At 38.7% G+C, this 22204-nt stretch overlaps 1 protein-coding gene and 1 non-coding gene across 2 annotated transcripts in view; one reads left to right on the top strand and one right to left on the bottom strand.

Moving 5' to 3' along the window:
* The first annotated feature begins 5695 nt into the window (after positions 1-5695).
* LOC117295020 (WD repeat-containing protein 6-like) overlaps positions 5696-22204 on the top strand; it is a 30214-nt gene continuing 13705 nt past the window's right edge. The window contains exons 1-16 of the mRNA XM_033777582.1: positions 5696-5812; positions 6511-6609; positions 7511-7586; positions 7958-8137; positions 10189-10336; positions 10792-10995; positions 11311-11373; positions 11732-11779; positions 12925-12985; positions 13711-13864; positions 14390-14541; positions 16122-16228; positions 17862-18065; positions 18566-18724; positions 19581-19658; positions 20687-20938. Coding sequence (XP_033633473.1) covers positions 5734-5812; positions 6511-6609; positions 7511-7586; positions 7958-8137; positions 10189-10336; positions 10792-10995; positions 11311-11373; positions 11732-11779; positions 12925-12985; positions 13711-13864; positions 14390-14541; positions 16122-16228; positions 17862-18065; positions 18566-18724; positions 19581-19658; positions 20687-20938 — 2064 coding nt within the window. The 5' untranslated portion in view covers positions 5696-5733. The remainder of the gene's footprint in view (positions 5813-6510; positions 6610-7510; positions 7587-7957; positions 8138-10188; positions 10337-10791; positions 10996-11310; positions 11374-11731; positions 11780-12924; positions 12986-13710; positions 13865-14389; positions 14542-16121; positions 16229-17861; positions 18066-18565; positions 18725-19580; positions 19659-20686; positions 20939-22204) is intronic.
* On the bottom strand, positions 8766-8838 carry Trnan-auu. Its single transcript has one exon. It is a non-coding gene; the product is annotated as a tRNA-Asn (tRNA).

Raw genomic sequence — 22204 nt, 5'->3', positions numbered from 1 at the left:
GGTTTTTTTTTATCCACTATTGGACCTTCCCTGAAACCACACTAAATAACAATGACAAAATGGTGTTTAAACTGTTATAATATGTCTTTACCTTCGGTCTGCACAAAAGAGTTCCATTCACACCAAATCCCTTATGAGCACCAGCACCTGCACGTGTCTAATTGAAGTAAAAATAAAAACCTTTAGAACCTTAATGACAGCTTATTATGCAAGTGTTTCAATAGCTCTCTTGTGCAAAGCTAAATAAATGTCAAGCAATGAGCGCATGTAATAGTTTTTATAATCACCATTCATTTTTTTCACTATTGACTTGTGTTACACTAAACTGCAATTTAAAAAATCTCGGTTGCAAGAAGTAGAATTTATTCAAATTAGAGTGCCTAACTTTACCATTCAAGAAGTTACTTCAAGAAGTTACTTCGCTTTTTTTAATGGTTAGCTGTATTGAAAAACTACATGGCTATTTCCGAGTTAATAGATTTTGCAGCTGGTAATGGCATTGCAAGGGCTAGGCATAGGTCTATCGTTTGATAATAATTAAAGGCAGTGGACACTGTTGGTAATTACTTAAAATAATTATCATCATAAACCTTTCTTGATTACAAGTAATGGGGAGAGGTTGATAGTATAAAACATTGTGAGAAACAGCTCCCTCTGAAGTGACGTAGTTTTCGAGAAACAGGTAATTTTCCACTAATTTGATTTCGAGACCTCATGTTTAGAATTTGAGGTATCGATATCAAGCATCAGAAAGCACACAACTTCGTGTGACAAGGTGGTTTTTTTTTCATTATTATCTCGCAACTTCGACGACCGATTGAGCTCAAATTTTCACAGGTTTATTAATTTATGCATATGTTGAGATACACCAACTGTGAAGGCTAGTCTTTGACAATTACCAATAGTGTCCACTGCCTTTACGGGAATAAAAGAGTAGGGGTCTTGGAAGTTCGTTTGAAACAGCCAGGGTCGTTTGTGTGCGCTTTGACTCTTTTATGTGGTGTCCATTACCGTATCGGCCACGATCTTTATGTTAAACGGACGTTCAAAACCCGAGTCACCACTCTTTTTATTCCCATTCACCAATGACCTGTTTGTTAAAAAGAGTAATAATATTTGAAAACATCTTCGAACAATTTCTGCAAAATTGTTTTAACATCAAATATGGCGGTCGATGACGCTAAGATGCGATTCAAGTATTGTACGTATTCGAAGATAACATTTGGGACCCATTTAAGGGCGGGAATTTGTTTTTTTAACGCGCTACGGATCAAAGTGGTCCCAAAAGTTTCTTCAAGTATGCCATACGCGCATGCACGTATACTCTATCCTGACCTGAGAAGTCATGTGAACAATTAATTTGTCCTCTTTCAGATAAAGAATTCTGTCTAATAGTCCCGTCAAATTCCATTTAAACAATGGGCTTCAGAATGCATACAGGAAAAACATTTTCCTTATGCCTCGATAAAACCGAAATACCTTGCCCGAATTTTCCATCGATTTATTTTTCCAAAACTTAAAGGCAGTGGACACTATTGGTAATTACTCAAAATAATTATTAGCATAAAACCTTTCTTGGTGATGAGTAATGGGGAGAGGTTGGTGGTACAAAACATTGTGAGAAACGGCTCCCTCTGAAGTGCCATAGTTTCCTCGAAAGAAGTAATTTTCCACGAATTTGATTTCAAGACCTCAGATTTAGAAATTGAGGTCTCGAAATCAACCATCTAAACGCACACAACTTCGTGTGACATGGGTGTTTTTTTCTTTCATTATTATCTCGCAAGTTCGATGACCGATTGAGCTCAAATTTTCACAGGTTTGTTATTTTATGCATATGTTAAGATACACCCTTTGTGAAGGGTAGTCTTTGACAATTACCAATAGTGTCCACTGCCTTTAAAGCCATTGGACGCTTTCGGTAAACAGTATTATCTGAGGCCCACACTTCTTGTATCACAACGTATATATAAAATAACAAACCTGTGAAAATTTAGGCTTTATTGGTCTTCGGAGTCGGGAGAAAATAACGGGAAAACCCACCCTCGTTTCTTCACTATTCGCCGTGTCATGACATGTGTTCAAAATAAATCCGTAATTCTCGATATCGAGAATTGATATTATTTTCATGTTTTCTCAAAAAGTAAAGCATTTCATGGAATAATACTTTAAGAGAAGTCTTTCACCATTACCTTCTGTAAACCCTGTAAGTTATTTGTAAATCTGTGAACTTTAAAAAACAAATTATGTTCCGAAAGTGTTCAATGGCTTTAAAATAGAATATTAAGAATGTCTTTTGATACTCTACGTATGCTGTTTTCTTTTTGTTGTTTTTATTATGTTTTTACTATGTTGGGAATGTTTTCATTCACTTCGTCGTGGCCTTCTCTTGAAGAGGGATTCATTGATGCGTATTAAACAAACTCTTTTCTTGCATTTTAATAATGGTTGGCGGAAAATGTTTAAAACTAGAGAACAATGATCGATACAATGCCTCAAAGCTGCGGGGGGGGGGGGGTTCTTCGTGAACAAACTATGTCTGGCCTTGTTCTTTTGTTGTTTACTATTAAATCAAAACTGGTATGAATACTTTCTCGTACGGGTATACCTAATAAAAATATAATACATGTATTTTAATCAAATAAATAATGTAGGCATTCTATACTTTGTATACGCCTACAACAATGCGAGACGCTCGCTTTTTGTGTAACGATGTAAAAGTTGATTGCATTTTGAATTGAAAAAAAATTGATGAATCGAAAACTTGGCTCTAACCGCTATAATTATACGAACCGTGTCCTCCTGTATGTTGGCCAGACACAAAGATTCCTAACAATCAGGTCGGGTCACTTTGCCATACTTTGCACCTTTGCCGAGCTGAACTCAAGAGGGATGACTAAAGCAATTTTTAGGGATGACACAGTCATTGCTGCTGCACTAGTTGTTTTGGGGGGTAAATTTGTCCGTTTAAGGCAGTAGACACGTTTGGTAATTGTCAAAGATCAGTGTTTTCACTTAGTGTATCCCATCATAAGCATAAAACAACAAGCCTGTGAAAACTTTGGCAATCGGTCGTCGAAGTTGCGAGAAAATGATGGGGGGAAAACACCCTTGTTGGACGAATTTGTGTGCTTTCAGATAGGAATAAAAGACTTCTAGCTAGAAGTCTTTTATTATTTTAGTGAGAAAGGACCTCTTTCTCAAAAACTACGTTTACTTCAGAGGGAGTCGTTTACCACAACGTGTTATACTATCAACAGCTCTCCATTGCTCGTTACCAAGTCAGTTTTTTAAGTTAATAATTGTTTTGAGTTATTACCAAACGTGTACCTCAAAAGTAGAATTTATTGATCCACACAAAATATGTCTCGAAATTGTGTGGTTTTCCATTTTGAAGAGCTTGTTTTTTATTCAACAAAATGGCAGGCTAAACGAAGTAAAGGGAAACCCTTCAATTTCGAGACATTTTGTGTGTTAGTGGATCATTGTCGTCAACCTTTTAAAACATCTTTCCATGATTCGTTTCATTAAACGCTTTCCAACGCACACTCGATGGCAACGATTTTTCATTTAATACATTCGAGAAAAAAGCGACGTTGGCGCCATAGCGGCAAGCTCTGCCTTGCGCAGTGCCCAAGTTTCATAGCGCTGAATAATGGTAAGCAAATTATCGTGCTTGTTGTACCATGCAGGGCCTAATTTCATAGTGCTGCTTATTGGTAAGCAAATTTGCGTGCTCACTGTAGCAGAAAAAAATTGCTTAAGCCTTAGCGTATTTCACAGGTTAGCAGAAAAATTGGTCGGCCATATTGCGTGTTTACCGTGGATTTGCATTGTGACGTCATTTATTTTCGTGTGATAACGCCGGAAGGTTAGCATGCCTTTTCGTGTGCTTTCGGTTAGGAGCGTTATGAAATAGAAATTGCACAGTAAGCACAAAATCGGCCGCTAAGCAGCGCTATGAAATTGGGCCCTGCAGTTAAGGTGCAAGCGTATTTCACAGGTTAGCAATTCAAATAAGGCGGCCCACCGTGGATTTATATTGTTGTACGTACTCATTCATTTTCGTGCAGTATGCAATACTTTTTCGTGTAATTACTGCTAGCAAATAAATCGTACAGTATCAGCCGTCAAAAGCACGGCCCTTGGCTATGGTGGCGTCGTGCTCAATAGCGCAAAGCTGTTGGGAAATCAACTTTAAATGTTGAAGTTATGACAAATTCTCTTGAACTCTTGTTGGGGACAAAAAGACACAAGTAGACATTCCTATTATAGGCCTAACCATGTATGCTGAATGTGCACAAACACCCTACCCCCTTTATTAGGGCTGTAACCAGTTGATGTGTATGCTCTTGAGAAATAAGAGACACTTATTAGAACACAGTCGGATCTCGGAGGATCAAACCAAATTTTCCCAAGGGTTAAAACATTCGCCGCAGGAACTTTCTTCAATACATTACCTGATTGAAACAACATGACTATTGAAAGGTACTGTACTTTTGTATATTAATGTATCTTCAGCTAAATGCAGAGCTCTGTACTGGGGTCTGGGGTGGATTTCACAAAGGTAGTCCTAACTTAGGACTAGTCCTAAGCAATGCTAAGAGATAGGACTGGTCCTAAGTTAGGACCAGTAACTCATCCTCAACTTCAAGAATTTACTTTTTCGAAGGACCATAATTAGGAAAAACCTTCCCGGCACATTACTACTATTTTCTACGAACACATTCAAAGGCAACTACAACGTAGATGCCTCATCACCTCTTCTTGACCTCCTAGTCAATATGATCCGAAGGTGATATTTTTTTCTGGAGGAAACAACCAAGTAGGCCTACCAAGTGGAAGTGTTTTTTATGGACATTCATCGTCACAATTGAACTTTACTCTCCTATATAGATCTATTGGGTTGCCGCAGTTTGCTCGTTAAATAAAAACTAGCGCAGTCAAAGAGGCCTACCAGGGGTAAACTTTACTTGACCGACTACAAACAATTCCAATGGAATCTTGACAGAGGTGTCCATGATCATGAGCTTTGTTGCAGCTCCTTCAAATTTATATTATTTAAAGATCTTTTAATTTATGTTATTGGATTCCAATCGTGCTATGACCATTTCTACCTCCATGGTAAGAGGAGGCTTTTGATCGTGGCTTTTAGTCTACCCGGTAGCCAACACATTATTGTCTGAAATAGCCTGTATAACACAGAAAGACATGCTAAGACAACATAATCTTGCTTATAGCAGAACAAGCTTGCCAGCCAGACTTACAGCTACCATTGCTGCAACTTGTATCCCACTCATTTCATGCTTGGCAAAGAAATTTGCTGAGCAGTATTTCGTGCTTTTGAAACAGTTTCTCCATGAAATTGCCCCCCCCCCCCCTCTTCTCTTTCGTTGTCCTTTTTGTGTGTGGTTGTGGAAGCCGACGACCCTCAGCTCAGAAGCGAACATCATTGTGCTAGCCAAGAATCCGATGGAGAGAAGAATAATGAAAAGTAAGTTTCTGTTTTAGATATGGGACGAACATTAGGGAGCAGAACGGAAAACCCATGACCAGTCACATAACCCACGACACACCAAGGAGTGTGTGTTAATTGGTATTGGTCAATTGGTGGCGCTGTTCATTTTTTTAGAAGTGCTATCCGTCGTCGTCTGTTGTGTTGTGTACTTCTAGTTTCTAGCTTCAGATATGCTGGATATTTTTTATTAGTTGTTCGCTTTTATTTCTGCAGACATGATGAGAAACCTCATTCCGGAACTAGTTTCTGCTCCTATATCAGCTCTAGAGGTGCAGGGAAGTCATATTTTATCAGGTAATTATGTTTGTGTTAAACTGTTAGTGTTATCGAATTTAATTAATCAAAACGAGGAACGCTCGAGAGATTGAATGTCAGTAGAGTTGTGCGTTGGTGAACTCTCATTATACCATGAGGGTGTATTCTCTTGGCGCTCATGTTTTTCAGCCATGCGGTGAAAATAAAACATTTTCGAATCTTTGGTCGATGAGACTGTCTGCCACAAAGGTAGGTGCGATAACGTAACCGTCCTCCCGACGGCAGAGCCGGAGGATTACGAGCCAAATTCGAATCGTACAGGGCGAGATGGTCTAGTCAACAGATTTGCTCAATTTTTACCACTTTCAAAAATCATTACACAAATTCTAGGAACACAAATAACACTCAATATCAAAACACAATTTGAGAAAATATTTTGAAGAAAAAAGACCAGATCCCGGAGTGAAACAGTCACAAATTTCCCAGGTTCTATTTTGAGCCTTTCGCATCGAAGATTTGTTTACTTCCCGATATGTTCAACGCTTTATTTTGTGGTCACCAAGCGCTGAGCCGCAGGTACCAGCCTATTGGATACAAACCAGGGTCCCCAGAGGTGGGAGGCGAGGCAAGACACCACTACGCCAACCTGACTTTTAGCCTTGTACTTCACAAATCAGCTTCTCTGCCAGTTATGATGATTAACCTCCCAAAATATTTTTGTTTCAACACAATTACAGGGGAGACGTCTTATCTTCATATTTACAACTTGAATACAGGAAATCATTTGCATCAATTACACGTCTTGGGACCTCACATCATCCATGGCATTTGTAAAGGTATTCTTTGGGAATTGTCAATGACTGGCGGTATTTTCACTTATGAGAAGAACTGGTCGTTGACAGCTCAATAATTTAATCAGTATGCTGTGATCTTTTTCAAGCGAAAAAAACATCGGTTCTTTTGAAACAACTGGTTATTTTTAGAACCTAAAAGAGGTTTCACACATGGTGTCATTGCAAACCTTGATTATGATACTTAGCATTAATGGCAGTGGACACTATTGGTTACTGTCAAAGACCAGTCTTCTCACTTGGTGTATCTCAACATGTGCATAAAATAACAAACCTGTGAAAATTTGAGCTCAATTAGTCATCGTAGTTGCGAGATAATAATGAAAGAAGAAAAAAACCTTGTCACACGAAGTTGCGTGCTTTCAGATGCTTGATTTCGAGACCTCAAATTCTAAACTTGAGGTCTCAAAATCAAATTCGTGGAAAATTACTTCTTTCTTGAAAACTATGTTACTTCAATAGGAGCCGTTTCTCACAATGTTTTATACCACCAACAGCTCTCCATTACTCTTTACCAAGTGAGGTTTTATGCTAATAATTATTTTGAGTAATTACCAATAGTGTCCACTGCCTTTAAAGGACATTGAGAAAAACAAACGAAAGTCAAAGGCCCTATAAATATGACTTTGAAAGTAATTTGTGACTGATGACAAGTCAGCTTATTACTTTATTACTTAAAGTATGAAATAATCTCACAATGTGACTTGTTTAATGTCAGAAATGTTGCACACAGGCCAAAGTTATAACTCTTCTACCTTGTTGTACTAATACATCATTATGAGATGTTAAATTCATAATGACTTCTTATTGCCACACTATTAACTTGGCATCAGAAATGTACTTACAAAACTAACATTTGACCTTTGAATTCTCTCATAATATACAGGTAAAGATGGTGTTTGTGCAGTGTTTGGACAGAAAGCAGTTTGCATTATCCATCTAGACTTGGAGGAGAACATCAGGTAAAACAAACAGCGTTGTTATTACCATTATTAATGTTTTTGGTTTTACCTTTTATACCCTGGTGTGTTAGCACTGTTTACTCAATAGGCTCCAGAGTTCTGTGACAAAATATCACAGGCATATTACTTGTTTTTCTCAATGAACTCTGAAAAAGTACTTAGTATGTAGCGCCATCACACATTGGTGAAAGAGTAAAACCAAAAATCAAACTCTCTATCCTTGATGCAAATTTAACATTATTATTATTATTTTACTTCTGTTTCTAACGTTTTTGATGTTTCAATGTTTTTACTGTATGCAAGCATTTTAATTACCCTTTTTGGAATGTAATAAAGATTAATTGAATTTAATTGAATTGGTGTGTACACAGGATCAAGACACTTTGTGACACTACGGAGTTTCCAGATTGGATCTTAGATGTGTCTTTCCTGTCGCATGAGACGTCTTCAAACTGTCTTGGTATTGTCTTGGCTCATAATTCCGTCATGCTCTGGGATTGGAAGCTCAAAGTCTGCATAGAACACGTCCATTGTGCTGAAAACTGTATTCTGTATCCTTTTATGTGATTGAATCTGTCCTCAAATTGGCTCATTGCTTGTGTTTTGTTTGTTTGGTTGTTTGTTTGGTTTGATTTGGAGATATTCTGAAACTACAAGTTGACTTGTTTGTTTATGGGATCACTACAGTAACCCCAGTCACGCACACACTACTACCATTGACAACATGCACAGTGCTTCTGTTTTGGCTTGCATCAAAATTTAGAATAAAAATGGGGTCCAAACTTAATATAAAATGATAAAAGTAAGGGGTCTCAAAGTTGTAAAAAAAAGAAAAATTAAAAACTGGGGTTTAAAATTAATTTTAAAAAGCATACATTTCTCACTTCCAATTAGTTACATGTAAGAAACTATGATTTGAAACTTTGCATGGAGGGAGTACATTTAGGTGATTTGCAGTGGCATCATGTGCATTAATCTCTTTTGAGAAGTTTTGTCTCTGAGCAGAACTGGTTGTTTGACAACACAACTTTTCAATCAGTATGTTCTGATTGTCTTCAGGAGAATGCTGGTTTCCTTCTAGAGCATGAGTTATCTCTAAAATACTAAGACAGCAATATAAACCACAAGGGAAACTGACTGGGTAAATTTTGAAATGATTTTGGGGGTTGAACAAAGAATTGACTAGAGTGGGATTCGAACAAACGACCTCCGGATTAATGTGCCGGCGCTCTACCAACTGAGCTATCTAGCCCTATGTTGGCGATGTCCCTATTTTGTCAATATCTTTCGGGGTGCCAATGAGAAGCAATGCAGCGTTAACTGCCGTGGAGCCAGGGATCACACCCAAATTACGATACAACCTGGCAGCGGCAGACAGGGGATCACCTTAAGGGGATGCTACTTTTTGTTTCAGATATCAATATAAAAATACCAAGAGGCAGATACCATCTGTATTTCTACACTCTATAATTTCTACACTCTATAATTCAAGCCCCTTTTTCCTTAGCCCAGTTTTCGTCTAGTATTATTTCATTATTTCAATTCAGATTTGAACAGAAGAAATTAAGAAACACCCACTGAAAGGTAACATTTAAGATTCCAGACGAGAGAACGGATTGGAGAAAGTCTCCTGTCCATGACTCTGCGGGACGGACAATTGCAAAACAGAAAAGAAAGGCATACAGTAGAAAACAACATTTTTGTAAAAAGGCAACACAAGAAAAGGAGAAAGGGGTAAAAGCTGATACAAAATTGAGCTTTGTGGGCCTGCGACAATTTAAAACTTGTTTGGGTTATTCCCAAAACACCCAAATGCGCCTCTGGGCGATACCATGAGTGTTTGGAGACACTTTATAATTCAAGCTTAAGCTTGGGCGATATTGATTTATTTTATTCACGATATATCGCCGACAATACATCACGATATTCGATATAATCGCGATTAATGAAATTTGAAATCATCAGTCTAAAAACTCCAAGTGAAAGTTGTAGAAGAGACAGTCCTAGCATAAGAGAGGTGTTCTAATGACCTATTCTTCTGGTTTTACTCCAAACCTATGGGGATAGTCAATATATCGCGATTATCGCGATTATCGATATTTCGATTAAAGCCAAATCCATCCGATATCGAAATCGTGTCCAAATTAATATCGCGATATTCGATAATATCGTGATATCGCCCAAGCTTATTCAAGCTCCTTCCTTAAAGACACTGGACACTATTGGTAATTGTCAAAGACCAGTCTTCTCACTTGGTGTATCTCAACAATATGCATAAAATAAGAAACCTGTGAAAATTTTAGCTCAATTGGTCATCAAAGATGCTTGATAATAATGAAAGAAAAAACACCCTAGTCACACGTTGTGTGCTTTTAGATGCTTGATTTCGAGACCTCAAAATCTAATTCTGAGGTCTTGAAATCTACTCTTGGAAAATTACTTCTTTCTCGAAAACTATGTTACTTCAGAGGTAGACGTGTCTCACAATGTTTTATACTATCAACAGCTCTCTTTTGCTCATTACCAAATAAAGGGTCTATGCTATCAGTTTATTTGAGTAATAACCAATAGTTTCCAGTGCATTTAACCTTAACATTGCTAGTTACTCAGCTAAGATTCTTGGTGACACATGGCAAGGTATGACGGTGTGTGCTGGTACAGTGTTTAATCAGATTGTATTATGGACACCAAGAGAGGAGAAGGATTCTATGGGAAGAGTACAGGTCTCTGGAAGGCTGAGTGGACATGAGGTAGGCGTGCGCAAGTGAAAATTCTGATGCGAGTCCATTTCAGATGAACAAATTTTTTCACACGGTCACCCTAAACTGTGATAATATAATAATATCAAAGTCTTATATAGTGCACGTATCTTCCAACAAGGTATTCAAGGCGCTTAGTATATACATTTAACAGAAGGATAGTTTATTGAAGTTATGCATTATGAGACTTAATTATGTAGCACCTTATAAGGATTTACAAGGTGCTACGGCGCATTCAGCAGCCACAGCAAGGAACACCGGGGCGAACCCCCTTCTCTTTTAAATAAAACTGCACTTAGAAGAATGAGAGGGGACCAGTTGCTCTTTGATTTGATGCCTCTTGTGTGTGTTACCATACTTGAGCGGGCACGTAAAAAGGATCGGCTTCGGGCTGAATCAAAATGTGCTTGATTCTAGCACATTTTAATGATGTGTTTGTGTTTCAGGGTGTAATATTCAACATGAGTTATCATCATAAACGTAATCTCCTTTGCTCTGTGTCCGATGATCGCAGCATCCGCCTGTGGCGTCTGGATCTTGAAAGCACCCCTAGGTTACAAAGTGATGATGCCCAAAAGGTGTTGTATGGTCATAGCGCAAGGGTGTGGGATGCTAAGATACTGGATGATACCATTGTCAGTGTAGGGGAGGTAAGTGAATCTCAAACTTGATCAACCTTTTTAAAACATTACACAGTGTTTACAGGAAAGGATTTTATGAAAGGAAATGGTCAAGATAAATATTAAATTTTTGACTTCAGAATAATGGAATTGTTTATGTAGCACTCTGTTTTGATTAAAAGTAACTCCCTTTCAAATTGTTGACCCAGAAAAATGCACATGGTCACATTAGATTCTCATGACTGAAGTCGGTATTTTTACTTAGATTTTGACGGAGCAGGACCCTTTAAGCAAAAAACTTTTTCAAAGTATGTTCTTTTAATGTGTTCACTTTGATTTATACAGGACGCAGTCTGCTGTGTATGGAATAATGACGGTGATATTATCCACAGATTTAGTAGTCATAAGGTAAGGTCCATAATTGTTTCTTCATAACTTACAACATTGGGTTTCTGAAATGTTAAAGTGTGAACTTATATTGTTCAATCCAGTGGTTAAAAAAAAACAGACTTTGGTTTTAATTTTAAAAAAATTGAAAATTTCTTTAAAGTCGTGAAATTAACTCATTATTAAACAAATAAACTTACTAGATTGGAGTCAGACACACGAAGGTCTGGATGTTTAGTTACCATTGACTGGTATTGAGTGCGTTATAATGAAGTCAGGAATCCAAAGGTTTGGTTTAGAGTTTGGGTTTCTTCGGACTTGATTTTTGTGGAAAGTGCTTTAAAAGTTGGTGTAACTTTTCCTCGAACCGTCATTGCAGGGAAGAAGTATATGGAGCCTTGCTGTCCATGAAGACCAGAAAACTATTGTAAGTACATTGTCTGTTTAGATGACCCTCATCAAATGGTAACAAGGATTATTATTACTCCATGCCCTCTGCCCACCACGTTCAACATCCCAGTTGCCATCTGGGAGACTGTTGCACTGAATCGCTCCTCCTGGCACACATTTATCCACTCGGGGCTTTCAGTTTGATCTCAAGCCTACATCAATGATTGTGACAGATGCTGAACTCATCGTCGTTTACGACGGGATAGGCCAAGATGATGCTCAATATATGGCCGAGGGAGCCAAACCCGCCCTCCCACCCCAAATGTTCCCAAACTTTAAATACTCTTCCCCCCTCTTCAATCAATCAATTAAAAGAAGTTTATAAAGCGGCAAATACAAAAGTTTGCTCTAAGACGCTGATGTATGGGCACAAACAAGAGAAACGTTATTGATGATTCACCTCCTGAAACAGGTGAGCTTTCAGGAGTGTCTTGAATGTATGCAGTGAGGTGGTGTCTCTGATGTATTGTGGAAGTTGGTTCCAGATTCTGGGTCCGTATACAGAAAATGATCTATCGGCAAAAGAGACACTTTGGCTGAGTTTGGGCGGTGTGTTCTTGGCCCGAGTGGGCTGTTCTCACGCCTGAACAATGAATACATGACCCGAGAATGATTCACTCGGAACAAGATCATACACCACCTTTCATCGGGGGTTTCGAGAACAACACTTTACAAAATGGCAGCACAACATCAAGAGAATAAGTAAATAAGATTCAAAATTACTCTCAAATAGATTGTTAAAGGTAATATTGATAAGTTGAAAGTTAATAGTCATCCAAAAGAAAATAATGAAAGTGTGGTCTCTTTTCTACTGGCGGGTTTCCAACTGTTAAAAAAAACATCCTATTTAACTGACGAACCACGTTGTCACATGACCAGTACCGAACCTCTTTTCATGGAGCTTTAATCACATCGTCGTTTGAGCGGAAGAAACAAGAACAGCGATCCGTCTTGTTCTCGAGAACACACCGCCCGAACTCGGCCAATGAGGTCTAGGCTCAACAGAGTGTGGTGAACAGGAGGCTAATGATCAAAGTGGTCGCTGTACAGAAGCACCCAATGCAAAAATGTCAGACCTGCAGAAAACCATTTCCATTTTTATGTATCATTGAATTCAATCAGGTGACTGGTGGTGGGGATAGCAGTATACGTATGTGGTCCATCGCAAGTGAACAAGAGCAATGTAAGTCATTTATGTAATTGTGTGAATCAGAGTAAACATTTGCACCCTTCTTCACATCGAATACATTTATTTCAGAAATCATTAGTCAGTTTAGTATGCTGGTAGGAATGGGAATGCCTAGATATCCTTGTGGTAAACACTTACGCCAGTTGGGAGAGGTTTATCTCAGCATTGCAAGTTGGTTAGGCTTTGTCTTTTCTAAAGATATGTTCATGTTAAATGTGCCACCAGTGTGTCTGACCTGGTTCCTCCTATCAGGGTGTTTGAGTGTGAAACCAGGCTTTCTGCTCCTCACCCATAAACTCTTGCGTTTCCGAGATGTAGAACAAAGAGCCATTATGACAGCAACAGCATTTTTTCACGTCTCCTTGCCTGGTGCATGTTTCCCTTCATCCTACAATCTAGACTGTTTTTAATGGAATATAAAATCCTGGCTTTCATCCTTTTTGGAGGCTAACTTGCATAATAAAATGATTTTTTTTAAAGATATAATGCCACATGCATGCTCTGTTTCATCCATAATGTTCTCATTAATTCGGTTACAATTTTGTGTAATTTTACCGGAAATCACTAATTTCACTGATTTTTTTACCCTTCGCTCAATATGACAAATGCTGTTGACTCAATTAAATCATTAATGGCCCATTGATGTAAAGCGCATTAAGGATATTGTGAAATGAGCAATATAAGAACTAGTTATTATTTATAATAATATTATATTTTAGGTATAAAAACGGAGGAATTGGATCTTGTGAGAGAAGCTCAGCTCCTACTGAGTAAGAGCAGCACGAATGATGAGTTTAATGATGCGGACAAACTCGTTCCTAGACAACTCGCTGTACTCAACTCGGGAAAGATAATCATCATGACGTTAAATGGGTAAGTTTGGCTCAAGAATAAAATAATACGACGTCTTTACTATTTCTCCTTGACCAGTCCTCAAGAAACTAAGTTATAAAATTGATATGATTTTTTGCTTTATCAGGATGGACTCGTAAGGCCTGGGACCAATTTCGTAAAGTTGCTTAAGGTCAAAAAGCAGCTTAGCACAACAAAATAATGCTTACTTGAATAAGGTCAAACTACCATGTCACATGTATAATGGTATCTTGCTCATTTCTGCTAAGCAGAAATGTTTTAAGCAATATTTTCTGCCTAGCAGCTCGGTGAAATTGGCCGAGTCACACTGCAGTGATAACGATAACGATACTGATAAAGACGCAAAGGGAACACAATCTATTGGTTGAATGAGCGTGTGCATGTTTTGCGTGGAGCAATTCAACCAAAAGAATGCGTTCTCTTTGCGGCGTGATTGTATCGTTTTCATTATCGCTGCAGTGTGACTCGGCCCTTAGACCTCAAGGATAATTTTCCTGTTTTTTTTTTCTTCCCTTTTTCCATTAGCTGTTTATTAAGCTTTACTCTACATAGTAAGGAATGGCGGTTACTTTCTCAAGATGTAAACTACCAATCCTACAGCATTCTTACTGTCAGTCCATCTCATCAAATAGCTGCAATAGCAAATATACACGGCAACGTCAAAGTTATAGCACTCGGTAAGATTCCTTTTTTTAATTTGGCAAGATTTCTTTACAGACACTGAACACTATTGGTAATTGACCAGCCTTCTCACTTGGTGTATCTCAACATATGCATAAAACAACACACCTGTGAAAATTTGAGCTCAATTGGTCGTCGAAGTTGCGAGATAATAATTAAAGAAAAACACCCTTGTCTTGTCACACAAAGTTGTGTTCATTCAGATGCTTGATTTGAGACCTCAAAATCTAATTCTGAGGTCTCGAAATCAAATTCGCGGAAAATTACTTCTTTCTCTAAAACTACATCACTTCATCAGAGGGAGCCGTTTCTCACAATGTTGTATACTATCAGCCTCTCTCAATTTTTCATCACCAAGTAAGGTTTTATGCTAATATTTATATTGAGTATTTAGCAATATTGTCAGTCTTTAATATTTGTGATTTCTTTCACTGCAAGACCAGCGCTAAGTTGGAAATTACAACTAAATGCTGGTCTTCTGGTGCACATAGTTCCCTGCAATATAAAAGAATCTATAGACATTTTGCAAAACTTGTTAGTTTCTGTTTGGGTCAGCTTTGTGTGTTTTGATAATTCACAAGTCACTTTAAAAGTGAAAAATATAATTACATTTTGATTTAGACGAGTAAAAGTGACACCTTTTTAAGTATTTATCCCTGTGGGTGCCTTCTGACCACTCCTCATGGTCTTTATTATTGCCCTTCACTGGAGGGCCACAGACCAAGGCAAAATTTCACGACACTGCTTACCGCCAGATTCTGCAGTTACGATCACACTTCTCTCTCTGCTTATTGTGAAAGCGCCGAACTTCTACTTAGCTGTGTTAGCAGTAGAGTGTGTCTAGTAACGTGGAGTACGCACGCACACAAGCAAACATTTCCTGCTCACCCGTAAAATACGCTTGACATAAGCGCATAACTCCCTGCTTTAAGCGTGGATTCTTTGCTTACAGTAAGCATAGCCATGAAATTGGACGCAGAAGAACACTTCATATTCTTGGCATTTAGCTTTACACCTTGTTTTACAAGAATTTGTATCAAGTGTATGATGTCGGTGCTTTTAATTGTTTTAAATCTCAGACACATCAGCACTTGTACCCAAACAGCTTAAAGCCATTGGACACTTTCGGTAAACAGTATTGTCAAAAGGCCCACACGTCGTGTATCACAACTTATATATAAAATAACAAACCTGTGAAAATTTAGGCTCAATCAGTCATCGGAGTCGGGAGAAAATAACAGGAAAACCCACCCTTGTTTCCGCGCGTTACGCCGTGTCATGACATGTGTTTAAAATAAATCCGTAATTCTCGTAGTCGAGAATTGATAATTGTTTTAATGTTTTCTCAAAAATTAAATCATTTCATGGAATAATATTTCAAGAGAAGTCTTTTACCATTACCTTCTGTAAACCCTGTAAGTGGTTTTAATAAATCTGTTAATTTTTTTTTTTTTTCGGTTCCGAAAGTGTATAATGGCTTTAAATATATTTCTTCATATTTCATTCAATAGTCTGTGATTCTTTTAAGCAGTAGGTATGGCAGTTTTCAGTGTTTCTTATGTTTCTTTTTGTACAGACTCTGGGCATACTCTTGTTGAGGAGGCCATTTTCTCAGGAAAGATGTTGAATTTATGTTGGATGGATGAAGACAATCTGTTTGCATCAGGTCCTGACGGATTAGTGGTCAGTGTTTAATCCTTCTTATTATAATCTCAATAAATCTAGAGCCTCACAAATATTTAAACATAGTGTTGAATTTTTTTGAAACAAAGTAGCCAATCATTGGAGGTATTATATTTAAAGTCAGTGGACACTATTGGTAATTAGCATAAAACCTTTCTTGGTGACGAGTAATGGGGAGAGGTTGAAGGTATAAAACATTGTGAGAAACAGCTCCCACTGAAGTGATGTAGTTTTCAAGAAAGAAGTAATTTTCCACGAATTTGATTTCGAGACCTCAGATTTAGAACTTGAGGTCTCGAAATCAACCATCTAAACGCACACAACTTCGTGTGACAAGGGTGTTTTCTTCTTTCATTATTACCTCGCAACTTCGATGACCGATTGAGCTCAAATTTTCACAGGTTAGTTATTTTATGCATATGTTGAGATACACCAACTGTGAAGGCTAGTCTTTGACAAATACTAATAGTGTCCACTGCCTTTAATTGAAAGTTTGTAGAAAATAATGAATTTGGTTGAAAAATCTGTGTAAAGGCAATTGAGGGCTTTGCTAACATTCAGCTGTTCATGGCAACCAGCTCAGTTTGATTATCAACAATGAAAGGATATGTACAGCTCACATAGGATAGTAAACTGTGATAGCGTTCAGTGCCCAATTTCATAGAGCTGCTAAGCACAAAAATTTGCTTAACATGAAATTTCTTCCCAGATAAAAACCGGAATACCAACCAAATTTCCACCTGATTTTCAGGATAAGCAAACAACAGCTGTATACCAGTAACAAGCAATATATGCAACATATTGAAATTTGGTTGGTAATCCTGTTTTTATCAAGGAATAAATTTCATGCTAAGCAAATTTTTGTGCTTAGCATCTCTATGAAATTGGGCCCTGGTGATGTCTCTGGTTGATGGTGCAATGTGCAGAACATAATGAAATCCATGTTCTTCACTCTATATACATGTAGTAGTGTTATACCTCGGTAACAAACTATGAAGTTTGATTATGGTCGAGAACTAATCACGTGACGTGCAACAAATACGCATGTATCACAGCTGCACAGCGCGGCGGGTAACATGAGTGATGTTAACCGGTGAACATCACCTTGATCATTCCCAGCGTTGAATGATTTCCAGCGCTTAGTACGAGACAGCCGCGGGTTCGAGGGAACAGTGAAGAATGGTTTCTTGTTTGAACAACTGTATTACTGTTCGTCTGCTATTAAACTATTGATACTCGTCGTAATTTATGTTTGAAGATGACAACAGAACTTTGAGAAGAGGAATAATCATGTTACCAAGGTATAACAAAACAATCGTTGCATGCTGTGATTTGGGGTCCATGGGTTTTGTACACCCTCGGGGGAAAATGACCTCCTCGGCTTTACCTCGGGTGCCATTTTTCCCCTCGGGTGTACAAAACGCCATGGATCCCGTCACAGCGTGCAACAATTGTATAAGGTTTGCGGTATAACCATGTGATGATAATCTCTGAATGAGTTGGGGTGGTTCTGAAAAAAACCGTTGGTTCCATTTAGAGAATACCATTACATGGTGTTTTGCAAACCTTACTATATCATTTCAAATCCTACTTTTCTTCATTCTAAATAAATGCAACCAATCTTAACTTGTAGTTCTGGTTGAAGCTGAGCAGATCATCCGACCGATTCAGTCTCGGCAAACACACCTCATTCAAACTACCTGAAGCCCAGCAACGATGGTTAACAACCATCGCCCTTATTCCACACCAAGAGGGCGCTGTTGTCTGCGGAGACCGTAGGGGATCTGTTCTCCTGTACAGCCAGCTGCAACGAGGAAAAGGGGAAGAGGACTTGGAGGTTAGATAATTTTACCAGTCTTTTCACTTGGTGTATCTCAACATATGCATAAAATAACAAACCTGTGAAAATTTGAGCTCAATTGGTCGTCAAAGTTGCGAGATAATAATGAGAGAAAAAGACACCTTGTCACATGAAGTTGTGTGCTTTCAGATGCTTGATTTTCGAGACCGCAAAATTCTAAATCTGAGGTCTCGAAATCAAATTCGCGGAAAATTACTTCTTTCTCAAAAACTACGTCACTTCAGAGGAAGCCGTTTCTCACAATTTGTTATACTATCAACCTCTCCCCATTCCTCGTTACCAAGTAAGGTTTCATGCTAATAATTATTTTGAGTAATTACCAATATTGTCCACTGCCTTTAAATAATCAAATGTAGTCCCTCATACCTTGCAGAGAATATTGTATGTTAAAGCGTCACTGAGTGAGGGATATGCACGCTACATAAGAGGCCACTATTAGTTCATAATTATTATGTTGATTTGTTGTCCTTTCTCAGCCAGCTGGTCCAGCACACTGTCTTCTCGGGGTACACGGTAAGGCTGGTGTAACTCATGTTTGCCACCATGCTGGATATGTGTACAGCTCGGGTAGAGACGGCACATACAGACAGTATGGGATACAGGGGACAAGACTTCAAATGCTGAACACATTCAAGGTATGAAACGTCCCCAGTCTATTACATCATTGGTTTTAATGATAAATCAGGACATGTCCCCTGACTTCATTGGGTAGTTTTCAGACTGGTGCCTGAGTGGACTTCATTTTAGAATGTACAGTGTATAATAAGTTGGGGCAATCAGGTTGGCATAGTGGTATCTTGCCTTGTCGTCCACCTCTAGGACCCCGGTTCGAATCACACCGGGGGCGCTATATGGATTGGGTTTTCAGTCCCTACCTAACTGCATGGGTTGTACCTGGAATATATATTTCTTTTGGGTTTCCCTCCCACATCTAAAACTGAAGTGGTGGTCGAGTTGGCTTAGTGGTATCTTTCTTCGCCTTCAACCTCTGGGACCCCGGTTCGAATCACACCGGGGGCACTATGTGGATTGGGTTTTCAGTCCCTACCTAAGTGCTTGGGTTTTCCCTGGAATATATAATTCTTTTGGGTTTCCCTCCCACATCTAAAACTGAAGTGGTGGTCGAGTTGGCTTAGTGGTATCTTTCTTCGCCTTCAACCTCTAGGACCCTGGTTCGAATCACACCAGGGGAACTATGTGGATTGGGTTTTCAGTCCCTACCTGACTGCGTGGGTTTTCCCTGGATTCATTATCTTGGGTTTTCCTTCCACATCTGAAAAATGTATACTTCTTCCTTGTCTTCTCTCCATTGGGTTCTTGGCTAGTACAGTGATTAAGTTCGCTTTTCTGAGAGTCCTTCGCTTCACAACCAGAATTAAAATAAATGAAATAAAAATGGAAATAGTTGGTAAAGCACTTGGACGGTAATCCAGAGGTTGTTGGTTCAAAATTTCACCTCAATTATTTTTATGTATCAATTTTTTTCGACAGGTTTACAAAGGCTTCAATTGGATTGAGAGTATAGCATTTACATCATCTGATGACATTTTGGTATCGGGTTTCCATTCTGTGAGTTTGGTTTTTAGTTTATAAAAAAATAAGTAAAGATTCTAACCTTCACCTTAAAGACGCTGGACACTATTGGTAATTTTCAAAGACCAGTCTACTCACTCGGTGTATCTCAACATATGCAAAAAATAACAAACCTGTGAAAATTTGAACACAATTGGTTATTGAAGTTGCGAGATAATAATGAAAGAAAAAACACCGTTGTCACACAAGGTTGTGTGCTTTCAGATGCTTGATTTCGGGACCTCAAAATTGAATTACTTCTTTCTCGAAAACTAGTTACTTCAGAGGGAGCCGTTTCTCACAATGTTTTATACTATCAACAACCTTCCATTACTCGTTACCAAGTAAGTTTTAATGCTAACAATTATTTTGAGTAATTGCCAATAGTGTCCACTGCCTTTAAGTAGCCTTTAACTTAAAAGTTAATATTTTATTTTGTCTTCTGATCTCTTCATCACTGAATTTTTGTTAGGGGCTTTAAAAAAAAATGAGATTGACGTTTAAAATGAATATCACTGCTACATGTATTTGCCAAGTAAAGTGTGATGTCACATTACCAACTTCTGTGGTCATATGGAGATGAATCTGAATAAAGATATTAAGAAAATAGTGAGATCGCCAACGTTAGGGCTAGATAGCTCAGTAAGTATAACACAGCTGCCTCTTATTGTTTTTTTTTTTTTTTTTTTTGCTTTTGTTTTCTTTTTCAAATAATTTCTTTAAGTTAATTTGATTTATCTTCACCTTATTTATTCTTTTATTTAATTCTGTATTTTTTTTCCTTATTTCTTGCTTTTTTTAAATTGTTTTTCCGTTAATGTTCTGTCTTGTGCTATTGTAACTTGATTGTTGTAACTTGTATTGGTCAAATAAATAATAGAAAATAATAATAATAATCTGGAGGTTGCAGGTTCAAATCCCGCTCTAGTAAACTTGTCCTTGTCCAAGCCCCAAAATATTTAACAGTGACCCTGAACACTTTCCTCAATTTTGAAGTTTTTTTTTTTTTTTTTTCTTCTTCACAGTCATCATTCCTTATCTGGAGTACACAGAGTAGTGAGAAGTTGGTTGAGATTCAATGCGGCGGTGGTCACAGAGCTTGGGGTTTTGCCACTTGTATCCCCACCCCAGGGGGTACATCCCCCACCGTAGGGGACAGGTCGATGGAGGTAGATGCAACTGGAGGTGCCCAGGCTGTCTTTGCTTGTATCAAGGCGAAGAAAGTGATTGTGTGTACAGCACCAGCGCAGAAGCTTCAGCAACATCCAATACTAAAGGTGAGTTTTTATACTTTCACCTACTTGCACCCCTCCCATCAATCCCTTACCCTCCACTCACCCCCACCCCACCCCTTACACTACCCCTCCCCTCCAATCAGCCCTTACCCCCACTCTACCCTCACACCTCACTACCCCTAGCGGGTAGCACCCACGCCTCACTGATTTAATGTATAAGCAATATGATGAGATGAAAGCTTCAGCAACATCCCATACTAAAGGTGGGTCTTTGCTCTTTCACCTCCTGTCATATCCCCCCCCCCCACACTACCCCTCCCCTCCAATCAGCCCTTACCCTACACTACCCTCACCCACTCACTACCCTTAGCGGTAGCACCCACCCTTCCTGATTGATAAGCAATATGATGAGAGGAAAGCTTCAGCAACATCCCATACTAAAGGTGGAGTCTTTACACATTCACCTCCTTTTACTCTATCCACTCACCCCTTACTCGCCCCTAATGTGTATAGAGCCAGCCTTCCTGACTGATAAGCACTGTGTTGAGAATCCCAATGCAAGTGGAGTCTTTTTCCCAACTGAAGCACTATGCACATAGGATATACATATGTGTTGCTCCATTTAGCATTGAATTTCAAGTACATGTAGGTTCAGTGCATGCACGCTCGCTTACGGGCACATATACATGTACATTAGCAGTCATGTACATGTCCACCGGACATTTTTTGCATAGCCCGGAAAGTTTGCACATATATGCAAAAGTGTCCGGAGCAGAAAAGTTTTGCATGGAGGACACAATTGCATCTGCTACCGGCATGGGCAACTTTTCAGATTTGGGATCAAACAATTTTCGGTGATTTTATGGTTTCAAATGATACAGAGTACACTACTGAAGACATTTCATCAGTGCGGTCTTAGTAAATCAACCAGAGTTTGAGATATAATGAGAATTTTGTGAAATTGAGTTTTTAGTAAAAAATCTGAAAAATGTGCCAAGCCGGTGTCGCATATGCAATAATGTCCACCGGATGGTTTTGCATATGCAATCGTGTCTGCCCGGACGCTGCTGCATGATGCAATCGTGTCTGCCCGGACGCTGCTGCATGATGCAATTGTGTCCGCCAGGAAGATTTGCATTTGCAGTTGTGTCAGCCCCGTGCAAAACCGCCAATGCAGTAAGTTAAACGCCCTTGGTCGACGGAACACGTTCGCCCTTATTTTACAAGCATACACTGTAGCACATGTTGTTCAGTTCAAGAGTAAAATGTGTGCATGTCAGTATTCCAGCATTTGGAGTTCAATTGGTG

Source organism: Asterias rubens, chromosome 9, assembly GCF_902459465.1.
Source record: "Asterias rubens chromosome 9, eAstRub1.3, whole genome shotgun sequence".
In the NCBI taxonomy this organism is placed as follows: domain Eukaryota; kingdom Metazoa; phylum Echinodermata; class Asteroidea; order Forcipulatida; family Asteriidae; genus Asterias; species Asterias rubens.
Note: the sequence above shows the minus strand (reverse complement) of the source record. Positions and strands in the feature narration are given on the sequence as shown.